The sequence below is a fragment of the Mustela nigripes genome, chromosome 3 (genome assembly GCF_022355385.1).
Source record: "Mustela nigripes isolate SB6536 chromosome 3, MUSNIG.SB6536, whole genome shotgun sequence".
Taxonomy (NCBI): Eukaryota; Metazoa; Chordata; class Mammalia; order Carnivora; family Mustelidae; genus Mustela; species Mustela nigripes.
Window position 1 is genome coordinate 43,672,463 of NC_081559.1, and position 12,129 is coordinate 43,684,591.

The window sequence follows — 12,129 nt, forward strand, 5'->3', positions numbered from 1 at the left end:
AGAGCTGGGATCGGGAGGTTTGGTGGTCCTGGCCCGAGCACACCCACGGAGAGGACCTCGCCTAGGGACGCCAACACCTCCATCAGAGATGTCCCAAGCCAAGCCCAGATCTGTGTTCCTGTGTGTGTTTAGAACAAATATGAGTGACAACTGGAAGTTCCAGCCGGTTTAGCCAGAAATACAAGAGACTGTAGTGACCCGTGTTTAATGTTGTGTGGAGAGGCAGGGGCAGCAGGTGGAAGCACGGTCATGTGTTATGAATCCAGGTGTCCAAGGATAAGTCATTCAGGAGAACGTCAGTGTTATTGGATGAAAAAGCAAAATTTCCACACCAATGGAAGTCTCAGTTACTTGACTACTTGAAGTAAAATTGCCCTTAAAATGTTTTCTGTTTTCTTTTTTTTTTTTTTAAGATTTTATTTATTTATTTGACATACTGAGAGAGATCACAAGCAGGCAGAGACACAGGCAGAGAGAGGGAGGGAAGCAGGCTCCCCGCTGAACAGAGAGCCTGATGCAGGGCTCAATCCCAGGACCCTGAGATCATGACCTGAGCTGAACGCAGAGGCTTAACCCACTGAGCCACCCAGGTGCCCTGTTTTCTGTTTTCTAAGGAGTGGTCACTGTTGTCAGTTTGTTGTTGAAAGGGACTGCGCATGGACACAGCTTCTCTGGTCCCATCTTGTGTCTGGGTTCTGAGGTTGTGTGGTGGAAGCTGAGGACACTGTGAGGAGGAGTTCCTCTGCCAGAGTCTGGCCATGCTCATGTGTTGTGTCGTATCTCTAGGCAGGTGGGTAGCCCGGGAACTGTGGGCCTCAGCAGACGTGGTGTTGAAGGGAGCCCAAGCAGTGTGCCTGTGAAGACACAATGTTGAAAGGCTGGGATTCATGAAGTACTTAATGTGCTACTTGGATCACTTGAGAGGATTTTTTTTTTTTGAGAGGCAGAGTGGCCATAATTTAAAATTCAACAGAATTTTTTTTAAAGTGATTATTTCTAGTTGATTTAAAAACCTGTCTTTGTGTACATTCAGTTGTGATTGTAAAATGCTGGGACACACTTGTTTTCATGCCCACCTAGAAGGTTTAGAATTGCTGGTTCAGGGGAGTGACAAAGTGAAGGCCTGCGGGGTGTGGGCGCTGGACTCGGACATCAGTGTTCACGGAGGTCCTGTGGCTCGGCCCTGGCCCCGTGCAGGTATGGGTCTCAGTGGCTTGCAGCAAGTACCCGTGATAGCTTCCCCCAGGTCCTGCTCAGCCACGTGTCTGCCCTGTGGTGCCCCCTGTGCACTCTGTGTCATGCCGTGACTAGGACAGGATTCAGAATGTTTTTCAATTTTGTGTCTTTCTATATTATGTTCAGAGGTTAAAGTGCCGTGCTTTATATCAAAATTAAACACACCCCCTGGGTTCTTTATCTGTCCCTTTGCTTAGGGGAAGGTGAGGTGTGCTTTAGGAAGTGGGGACAGCTCCCTGCCGGCCTGCTTCATGCCATACAGGCTGTCATCTAGTGGCAGCTCTGGGGACTGCAACAGCTCCTTGCCGCAGGGGTGCCTTCATGGGGCCCCTCATCCTGTCCTTCCGATTTCAGAAACGAGCACACGTATCCTCTGTCATTCAGAAACGGACTAAAGGCACTTACCCTAATGTATACACAAGAGACTGGAAACAACAGTTAGGCAGAGAGTGGCTGTAACACTCAAGAGTTTCATCACCCCCCAACAGGTCTTTACTTAAAAACACATTTGAGGTGTTCCCATCCTGAGTTCATTATGTATTTCTGAGCAAAGGCTTTTTTAAAAACTGTTTTTAAACTTTTTTTGAAAACTAAAGAGCTAGCTATGGTTTTAGGGGGTTTTTTTCTTGCTTATTTGATGTTTTGCAAATTACAAAAATAATATTTATGTTGATAGTATGGAGGGAAACAGTGCAGAGCACAGCATGTGTTAAAGGACACCACCCCCCCCCCCGAAACAGTGTTTTTTGGTCTGATCTGTATTCTTCCTCATCTTTATCTCAAGAAAAACTAAAAAACGTGGAGTCCTTCTTGTACGGGCACAGCTATCTCCGTAGGTGGATCTCTGGACTTTCATTTATATACAGAATATTTATCTGCTGCTGACAAGCATTTGGAAAAGATTCTATGTAACCTGTAGAGGCAAAAAGCAGCCAGCTTCTCAGTGGTGACTTGAGAGTCTGACGCTGGCTCTTCATGTTCGACCAGTAGTTAAATTACCTTCCTTCCTTCAGTCTCATGAGTACGTGTTCCACAAATGTACTGATTCTAGGGAGTGAAGGACTCGGGCCCAGGAGACTTAATACACTTATTCTCCTGCAGACCAGTTGCTATCCTAGTCAGCTTTTCCTCAGTGATTTGAAGTCTTCAGGAATATTTTTCTTCCCGAGTGGAGAGAAGAACTACACTTGAAATGCTGAAAGCCTCACAATGAGAACACTGGCCCGGGGCTCTTTGGGAGTCTGCCAGGGGCAGGGAGCTAGAACCTACTTGGCCAAAGACCACCTCAGCCCCCACAGAGCATCTGCTCAGGCTGATGTGGCACGCACATCTGGGAAGAAGGATAATTTGGTGGGTGTGGTTATCACACCCACCAAACATATGCCCACAAATGGCAGGAGGCATGGCACACAGTTGGAGAGCCAGCTGTTTTTAATGGGCTGCCACCAGCCCATATCAAGGAATAGAGAAGGACACATGGGCTGAGATTGCCTGGGAAGCTCCTCTGAGATGTACAGGCTGGCACGGGCTCTCCAAGGACAACCAGTGTGGCCGAGTGGCAAGGAGAGTCCTCTGGGCGGGGCAGGACTAGTGTCCGAAGCCCCCTCATGAAGGGCTTATTTAACAGACAGGGAGGGAGGCCAGTCTGCCCTTGGAGCCATCCCACCAGCCTGATCCATCCCACTTCTTGTTTCCTTTCCTACTTGGAGGACAATAAGAAGACCAATAAGATGAGAACAGGGAGTTCTTGCTGAAGACCCAAGTCGGGGAGACCCCATGGGGTGGCTTCGGGAATGAGACCCCCAGGGCTGAACTTGGATCTTATGAGCAGGAGACACTTGAGCTTGGCTAAGCGTGGAGCTGGTTTTGGAAATTACCTTCTTTTGGGTTAATCAAGTGTTCTTTGGGATTCCATTTGAGCCTCCTGGTGGGCTGACTTGGTCTTACACTTTGCCGTCTTATTTTCCTATTTGCTTCAGATGCCCTGCCCTGGAAGAGAAAGGTGAAGGTGTGACGGGTTTGGAGGAGAGAAGGTAGCTGATAGTGAGCCTTGTGGGGGATGTGGTGGGGGTGGTGAGGCCTGGAACGTCCAGCCCATGTGGGCCCAGAGTGGGCACCAGACACTGATCACAGAAGATCACTGCCTGTCCGGTGTCCCGACCAGTGCTTCGCCCCTGCACCCTCATGCTGTACCGAGCCCAGCTTCCTTGTGCGCTCTTTGCGTGTCCGTGAGCCTCCAACCCAGCTCCATCGGGGTTCCTCGACCTGAGTCCGGAATGTCTGTGGCTGAATGTGCGAGGGCAGCAGCAGCGCCTGTGGCTGCCCACTGGATCTGAGGCAGAGCTGTGGTCTGTATTCGGCTCCCTGGAGGTCAGAGTTAAGAACATCTGAGCTATAGGAAGGGCAATCAGAGACTTGCTAGGAAAGGCCTGAGTAGCTGTCAGCTTCCCCCAGAGGCTTGGAGACAGTAGGCATAGGTTTCCTCACCCTCTGTGACCTTCCCAATGGGCTTATGGAAAGGAGCCCTCAATGTGCAGATAAAAGAAGTTGGCCTTTGTAGGATGCTCAGCAAAGAAAGATGAAGCCCCAGTGCCGGCCACAGCCCGTTGACCTCCAGGCCCCTCCAAGATGCACAGCCTCCCTTGGGGGCTATGCCAGGGCTCTGTGGGCTGCCCTGGGTCCACCTGAGAGTCCTGCCCAAAGAAGGGACAGACAGCCTCACGAAAAGCCAGATTCTGGGTTCTCCCTTTTTACCTGGCAGGTTTTCCTGTGCTGCCACCCCCCTGGCCCCACTGCCAGCTCCCCGCATCTGGGCATCAGTCCCAAGGCAGTTCAACCAGAATCTTCACTTTGGCTCTGTTATTTATTCATGAGAAGGAGGAAGAATTGTAATGGCTCCACTGCTTCCTCCTGCTTTCCAGACCTGGGCAGCGGCAGGCCTGGTCCCACTTTCTGCTGTCACCATAGCGATGGGGGGGGTGGGGGGTGGTGGGAAGCAGGCTGGAAGGTTGTCCTTGTCCCCCGCATAGGTACCAACATGCAGTGCTTTGGGAAGCTCTGCAGGAGCCCTGTGAAGATGGGGTTCATTCACAAGTCCCTGATGGCAGAGCTTCCTGTGGTCAGTGTGTGCATGTGTTCAGACGTCGCATTCCCGTGGAAGTTACAACGTGGAAAAACCACACAGTAAAGTTCACCCTGGGCCCCGTGAGATGTCCGTGAGCCCCCACCGTGCCTGGAACAGCCCGGCTCGAGTAGATCCGCAGGTCTCATTGGCAAAGCAGTTTTTAAATCACAAAGGAAGCTAATGTAGTGTGACTGTCTTACCCTCTAAACCCATATTATCCATTTAATTTGCTTAAGTATTTCATATTTGTCTATTTCCCTCCACAGGTTGAAGAGAGACCAGAAAAGGAGTTCACCGAGAAGGTAAGGAATTTATGGAAGCCTTGACGTTGTGCTGTTGATAAACCATGAGGGCCCCCACGTGCGTGGATGAAACTGACAAGAGAATGCATTGGTTAATCTTGACTGAAGAGACTGGCCCGTGAGGGAACAGGACATGTGTGCCACACCATGTCCTTCAGGGGGTCGCCCCAGAGTCACTTCCAGCATGGGTGTCACACCCTGCAAATAGCAGAGGTTGCCCATGGGCCCGGGCATGGGCATGAGGTGGACCCCGACTGATTCTCAGGCATCCATGAGGCCCCTCAAAGGGACCCTCTCTTGATTGCTTTCCATAAGCCCCTGGGGAATCTGACAACATTGCAGTACACATTCGGGAACTCTGGTTTTGTCTGAAATCACATTTGGTCTTTGTGGCGTCCCAGGGCTCGCGTGGCCTGCCCGGCCTGTCTGCAGCCACCCTGGCCTCCCTCGGCGGGACCTCCTCTCGGAGGGGAAGTGGGGACACCTCCATCTCTGTGGACACCGAGGCCTCCATTAGGGAAATCAAGGTAAGGCTGCCGACCTGCCTGTGACCTAGAGGAGCCTCTGAGGAAAATTAGTCTTTGAGCACAAATCTGTAAGGTTCCAGTCTCCCCATAAACACCTGTTCTAGCCCCACGAACAGCAGCTCAGATGGCGTCTTCCATGGGAAGGCACCCCACCCGCACCCCACACTCCCCCCAACCCGGCTGGGCAGACCTGTGCCCTCGGCGCTCCCCAGGCTATCTAGCACACCTTGCTGAGGCCCTTGCCCCGCTGCCCTGCAGTGCACAGCCAACTTCCGTACACCAGGCATGCACAGACAGGTGGTCTCCTTTTTTTTTTTTTTTGGAATGGTCTCCATTTTTTTGGACACCAGATTACTCATTGCTCCCGAAAACACCACCTTGCCCTTTGAGTGTCCCCCTCCCCTGCCTAGAATATGCTCTTCCTTTCCATCTGTGGTATGCTTAATCTGCCTTGAATAGATCATTGTTGTGTTCCAGTGATTTTTTTTTTTTTTTTCCTCCTGATACTGGAGTGTAAGCACGCTTCTGTGCTCCAAACTCGCCACTTGATGGGCGGGCCATTCTGAGTGTCTGAGAGACAAAAGCAGTCTAGGAACTTAGGTCCCCTGGAGTGCAGAACCAAGGCCTGAGGGGGAAGCGTCAAGGACTAGAATTGGCTTTGTTGATGGAAGAACTTTCTAATAATTAAAACTGGAGCAAAGCTGCCCATGGTATCTGAAAGCCAGATGGCCACCTGCCAGGGAGGTCAGAGAAGGGACGCAACAGCAGCCAGGGCAGGGTCCAGTCTCCCCGGAAGTATCTTCAAAGTCTTGTGCTTTGTAAGAACAGTTTTTGTGGGCCGCTCTTCCTAAAACATCCACACGCCCTCCCTGGGCCTCCAACAGCTCTTTGCTACGTCCAAGAGCAGTTGGCTGCGAGCAACCCTGATTCATCTCTGCTCCTGGCCTTGAGGGCACCATCCATCTGCTCTGCTCGGCAAGTGTGTGCTGAGAGTGTAGCTCAGACCAGACTCCGGGCTCCGGGTGTGTGGAGCCGAGAGACGGAGCTCTGTACATGCAGGGACGGAGCCTGGCTGAGTCCCATCTTCAGTATTTCATTCTGTCTAGCACCAGGCAGCAACCCAGAGAGCCTGAGCGAGCTATGAAATAGGAATAAAAGAACCCATTCCATTTGGGGGACTTCTTTTGCCTATTTTATAAAATTGTGCAAAAATGCAATGACACAGACCTACATTTTCTAAAATTTATGGAAATATCATATGAGATAGGCCTCAAGTTTAAGCTTTTGTGATTTTGAAATTCATTTTATTTTCCTTCAACTCTTGAAAAAAAAAAAAGAAAAAAGAAAATCACTGCCCAGACTCCCCAGGATGAGGGCAACGACCCAAAAGCAAAAAAGATTTAGAGGATGGCTTCTCTTTTTTTGCAGTCGTGATCACTTTTCTTCCCCGATGTCATTTGCCTCTTTTGCCAATTCCTAGGAACTGAATGAGTTAAAGGACCAGATTCAGGACGTAGAAGGCAAATACATGCAGGGCTTGAAAGAGATGAAGGTACCAGTTTACACAAGTGTGGGCTGATGGTGTTAACCCGGCTTAACTTCAGAAAACCCTGAAGAAGGCACACAGACAGCATGCTCGCCCTCAGGAGCCTCCAGGCTGCAGAACTCTAGGGGGTAGGGGCACGGGTGGGGCCTCATGGCCTGAGCAGCCTCCTCGAGGCAGCTTTTAAACGGAGCCCTGAGCCCTGTGGCCCTTGGGAGGATGACTTACTAACACACTTCCTGATGCATGTTTTGAACTCACCTTCCTTCCCCGGCCCACACCCGGCTTCTTCTCACTTCCCACAGGAGTGTACCATGCAAGACTTTTGGGGTTTTCTTTCATGTCCCCCCCTACTTTCCTACAAAGGATGTTTCACTTAATTTGCATCTCTAAGGATGGACGGCCTCCAGGGGCCTCCAGGAAGCCAGTCCTTACTGCGGTGTTTCGGAGACACCCAGAGTACTTGCTTGCATGTTGTAGTGTTTCGCTAGCTGAAGCAGCGTTCCAGCGTGTACCCTCCTGGATTTATTTGAGTAAAGATGCACGACAGTAAGAATGTGTTGTTATGGCCTCATGCCAGCCAGGAAATGTAGTGGCTGTATTCCTCGGTGGTGAGGTGGGTCGTTGAAGTCTGTGTTCTCTGTAGATCTCGTGCTAGATTGTAAGCCTAAGACTCCCTCTTCAGCCCCCCAGGAAAGACCCCCCCAGAATTGTCTGACTTTTCTATCACAGGGACACCAATCAGAGGCCACGCTGGTTTTAAAATGAATCAATCCCTGACATGCTTGTCACCTCTCCTTGAAGAGAGGGGGATGTTACAGTTGACTCTGAATGCGCAGTGAGAAGGGGGTCCCACTGGAAATTGTCGCCATGGTTCACGAGCATAGGCGAGCATGGCCCGGGGCTCCATGAGGCCTCCTCAGGGGCCTGACCACGCAGTGCCCATCTCTCTTTCGCTTCGGGTAGTTCACCCACCCTAGGGATTCGCCCTCCCTGTCCTGGGATCACCTTCCCAGGATCTCTGCTTGGAGACAGACACGCTCCCCCACTGCCTGGCTAACGAGGGTGTGAGCTGCAGGAGAGCAGTGTTTCCTCTGTAGGTCTCTCTCCCCATGGCTGTCCTTTTAGAGGAATGCCCTCCATCCTTCCAGGACTGACCCAGTGAGATATGTGTAGCTTATTGAGCCGTCCGTAAGTGGAAACTTTAAATTCCATATAATCCTTTCCCAGTTTCCAAGCCCAGCCAAGGCAGCCATCAGCTGGGACAGGTGTTTTCTCACCCAACATTCACTGGCTCTTTCCGGCATCCTGGTCACATTTCCTGAGGGACAACTTCAGAAACCAGAACGGCCCAAGCCACTTTGATGGGCGCCCCTGAGTCAGGGAGTCAGGTCCCAGGGTTAGGCCCAGAGCCTCCCTGTCACGTGTCTCCCTTGCACTAATGGCCGTGGAAGCCATCTTCCTCCAGTCACAACTAAGAACTAACTTTCTGAGTTAATGACTAATACTCTTGAGTAGTTAATAACCGACTTGACTGCATTGAAAGGGGTGAATGTCTGTGCATTTGAAATTGTCATGTGTTTCTTATCTGATCCATTTGCCCTAAGAAATAAAGTCTAAAACCAGGGCAAGGTTTTCTTGGGTTTTGGAGTTTGTTTTTTCCTTTTCAAAGACCGCTGAACTAATCTTTGTTTTTGTTCTCTTACACAATTCAAAAACACAACATGGTTTCTGCAGGACTCACTAGCAGAAGTGGAAGAGAAGTATAAGAAGGCTATGGTTTCCAATGCTCAGCTGGACAATGAAAAGACGAACTTCCTGTACCAGGTTGATACCCTAAAGGACATGTTGCTAGAGCTCGAAGAGCAGCTGGCTGAGTCTAGACGGCAGTATGATGAGAAAAACAAAGTAAGCGTCAGTATGAGAGAGGACAGTGGAGTGTGTATGTGTGTGTGGGGGGGGTATACAGTGCGTCTGCTGTGTGTGTGTGTGTGGTATATGGCGCATCTGGGGGGTATGGGTGTGTGTATGTGGTATACAGTGCATCTGATGTGTGTGCGTGTGTGTGTGCAGTATATGGCATGTCTAGGGGGTGTGTATATGTATGTATATGTATGGTATACAGAGTGTCACAGGGGTGTGGGTGTGGTATGTGGTTTGTCTGGGGTGTGTGTATGTATGGGTATGGGTGTGTGTGTGTGTGTGTGTGGTATACAGTGCATCTGGGGTGTGTATGTGTGTGTGTGTGTGTAGATGTCGTCATTTTTTTAAATGACGGTTCTCCACTTGTCCAGGAGCCCAAACATCTGTGAATAAGAATGTCATACTCTTTACTAAGGGCTTTGAAATATTAATATGCACAATTTCACTCTGTAAACTAGAGACAATTTTATAGGGAAAACATCGTGTGTTTTGCACATAAGATAAAATCATGACCAGGAAAAAACAAGCCTGTAGAGAACCCACATGTTTGGATAGACACAACTGGGTCCTCCAGGATTCTCCTATTGGGGTGGCTGGCTCAGAAGAGTCTGCAGCTCTTGCCCTTGGAGTCATACATTTGAGCCCCACATTGGGTGTAGAGATGACTTAATAATAAGATCTTGAAAAAAAAGAAAAAAAATGTTCTTGTTAATAAATATACATTTCTGGAATTTTATTTGTTATCTCTTAACACCACCAAGAAATAGTCAGTTGCAAATATATTCATTTATTTTATTCCATTTAAGAGTTACATACCTTCATTAAGCTAAATTAATTTATGATAGCAGCGAGAAGTCTGAGCCTGCATTGAAATCAGTGACAAAAGACTAATTAGATGTTTTCTGTAGGATATAAAGCAAGAAATCCTTGTTTTTCATAGTTTAAAGAGTTAGTCTATCAAACCCTAGGATATTGTCCAATTTTCCAAAGTCGTTGAGATAAACAGAAAATTTAATTTGTGAGTGTCACTGTTTTTTTTTTTTTTTTAAACTGGATTTATCCCCCAAATCCCAAGGGTTAGAAACTAAAGTGCCATTAACAACTCAAAGGTCTCCTTCTTTGACTGCTATAGAATTTAGAAGCTCAAGAAGAATTTTGTTGATGAAGTTTCTGAGAGCCAAACTGAAACAAAGGAGAAGCTTCCCATGAGACCTGATGATGACAGATTCTAGGATTATAGGAGCAGAGTGCACATTGTGGACCCCACTTGTGGGCAGTATATGCTAATGCTTCCTAAATATTCCTGGGATATCATCAGCCAGGCATCAGGAAACAACCGAGAACCCTCAAATCTAATTCCAGAGAATTTGGATGATCCTGGAATGTTGTCCCAAGCTGGGGAACAGGGACCAAGCAGAGCCCAATAGGCAGGTCCTTGTTGCAGCCAGGAGGGGTCCATTCACCCTCAGACTTCAGAAAGTGGGTGAGCAGGTGAGGCCAGGGTGAAAAGCGCAGGGCACATCTCTCCCAGAATAACCCCCTGACTGACCTGGGAGGGGGATTCCCCGCTGTCCTAAACTTGGGTACCAGCCCATCCTCAGGGATGGTGCAGGATCGGAGCCAAGCCAGAGACCAGAAGAGTGTATTGCCATGTCACAGGGGCGAAGGGGGAGGGTCACACTAGGGGAGCAGCTTTTGGCCTTGGAGCGGGGGCCCTGGAGTACAGGGTTGGCCATCTGCTTAATAAGCTTGCCAGAGTAGACCGTGTTTACCCCCCTTTTTATGCTAAAGAATATTCCTTATCAGATTTCAAAATCAGGGCAAGTTCCATCTTAAGTCCTTCATGCAGCTGCCTCCTCCAGGCCCTCTGCACAGACGGCCTCCATAGTAAGGGCCCCCCCTTGGCCCCTGTTGGCCTGGAAAGAGTCAGGGAGCACCTGTCTGATGCACCAGGTCAGCAGGCAAAGTTTACAGGAAATCAGAAAGTCCAGAGAAGGGGGCATGTGTTGCTAAAAAGGCCTTGAAAATTGTGATGCCTGGTGATAAGTGGTTGTTCCAAGGTCAGTGTAAGTCATGGGGATGTGAACTTGAAAGGCAGAGAGTGCGGTGCGGTCACTGTGTCCGTGCTCTTTCCCGCCCGTGTAGGAGTTTGAGAGGGAGAAGCACGCCCACAGCATCCTGCAGTTCCAGTTCGCCGAAGTGAAGGAGGCCTTGAAGCAGCGGGAAGAATTGCTGGAGGTGGGTAGCGCTCTCTCGTTTGCTTTTCCTCCTGCGTCTTAGGAGTATTGGGGGGTTTGTTATGAAACTTAGCCATGTTCTTGAAAATGGAGAGTTTAGGCAAATGCTCCGTGTCTTCCTTAAGGAAAATAGTTCCTTTCATTGGTGAAGAGTTTCATTCCTTGGGGGCTTTGTGCTTGTATCGGGAGGCGTGGAGGACGGAACGATGGCCCCCGAGATGTCCACGTCCCGATCCCCAGGACCTGTGACCGGGGCGCCTCCCATGCCAGAAGGGACACTGCAGGCATGGTGAAGTTAATGGCCTTGTGATGGGGAAGTGACCCTGGGTTATGGGGGGCCCACTCTCATCACTGGATCCTTATGCAAGGAGGCAAGAGAGGCAGCAGGAGATACAGGGAGAGGGACTCAAGGCTGGTCCCGTGTGAGGAAGGGGTCATGAGCCAAGGATTGTGGTAGGTTCGGCCCTAGAGCCCCCAGAAGAGAACCCAGACCTGCCTGCATCTTGATTCTGGCGCATCAGACTCAGTTTGGGCTTCTGAGTTCCAGAACTCTAAGAGAATGAATTCATGTTTTCTTTAAGCTGCTGAATTAATGGTACTTTGTTGCCTTAGCAATAGGAAAGTGATACAAGATTGGTTCTGACTTTTTCACTCGTTAACTTGAACTAATGCCTGTAAGTAAGGATGTCCCTTAGGCGGGTCTCTGCCCGCTCCTCTGGCCTCTGGGGACCAGCTGAGGAAGCAGTTCTGGCATGCAGAGCAGGATGTGGGCTGATGCAGGAAATGGGGCTGGTACGTCCTTGGCACGGGTCTGTGGGCTCACAAGCAGTCACAGCTTTTGGATTATCAAGCCCTGCGCTTTGTCTTCCTGCTTAATCCCTTCTCTGCTTTCTTTCTATCTGTTCCTGTTCCTCAGGAAATCCGACAGCTACAGCAGAAGCAGGCGAGTTATATCAGGGAGATTTCTGATCTTCAGGAAACAATAGAGTGGAAAGACAAGAAGATAGGGGTAGGCCTCCCGAGTCTGTGGGACTGTGCCAAGGGGCAGTCCGTGTGCAGGTGCAGAAACGCATGTGTGAGCGTGCATGTGCCCTCGTGTGACACAGGACTCGTGACACGGAGAACGCACTCGCTTACTCAAGCCCACAGTAACCCTGACCTTGAAGTGGGCATCCGACATGGGGTGGGCAGGCATCTTGTTGATGCTAACTGGGCTCTCTGCCTGTGCCAAGCGGGC

The 12,129-nt window shown here is 49.8% G+C and overlaps 1 protein-coding gene across 23 annotated transcripts in view; it reads left to right on the forward strand.

Moving 5' to 3' along the window:
• The window catches only part of LRRFIP1 (LRR binding FLII interacting protein 1), a 136,335-nt gene that overhangs the window by 105,685 nt on the left and 18,521 nt on the right, over nucleotides 1-12,129 (forward strand). For 18 of the 23 annotated variants that reach the window (XM_059393811.1, XM_059393812.1, XM_059393790.1 and 15 more), the window contains 6 exons: nucleotides 4,627-4,662; nucleotides 5,064-5,189; nucleotides 6,670-6,741; nucleotides 8,470-8,640; nucleotides 10,801-10,893; nucleotides 11,809-11,901. In XM_059393811.1, the coding sequence (XP_059249794.1) occupies nucleotides 4,627-4,662; nucleotides 5,064-5,189; nucleotides 6,670-6,741; nucleotides 8,470-8,640; nucleotides 10,801-10,893; nucleotides 11,809-11,901 (591 nt within the window). The remainder of the gene's footprint in view (nucleotides 1-4,626; nucleotides 4,663-5,063; nucleotides 5,190-6,669; nucleotides 6,742-8,469; nucleotides 8,641-10,800; nucleotides 10,894-11,808; nucleotides 11,902-12,129) is intronic. The other 5 variants (XM_059393803.1, XM_059393809.1, XM_059393813.1 and 2 more) reach the window with 3 other exon arrangements.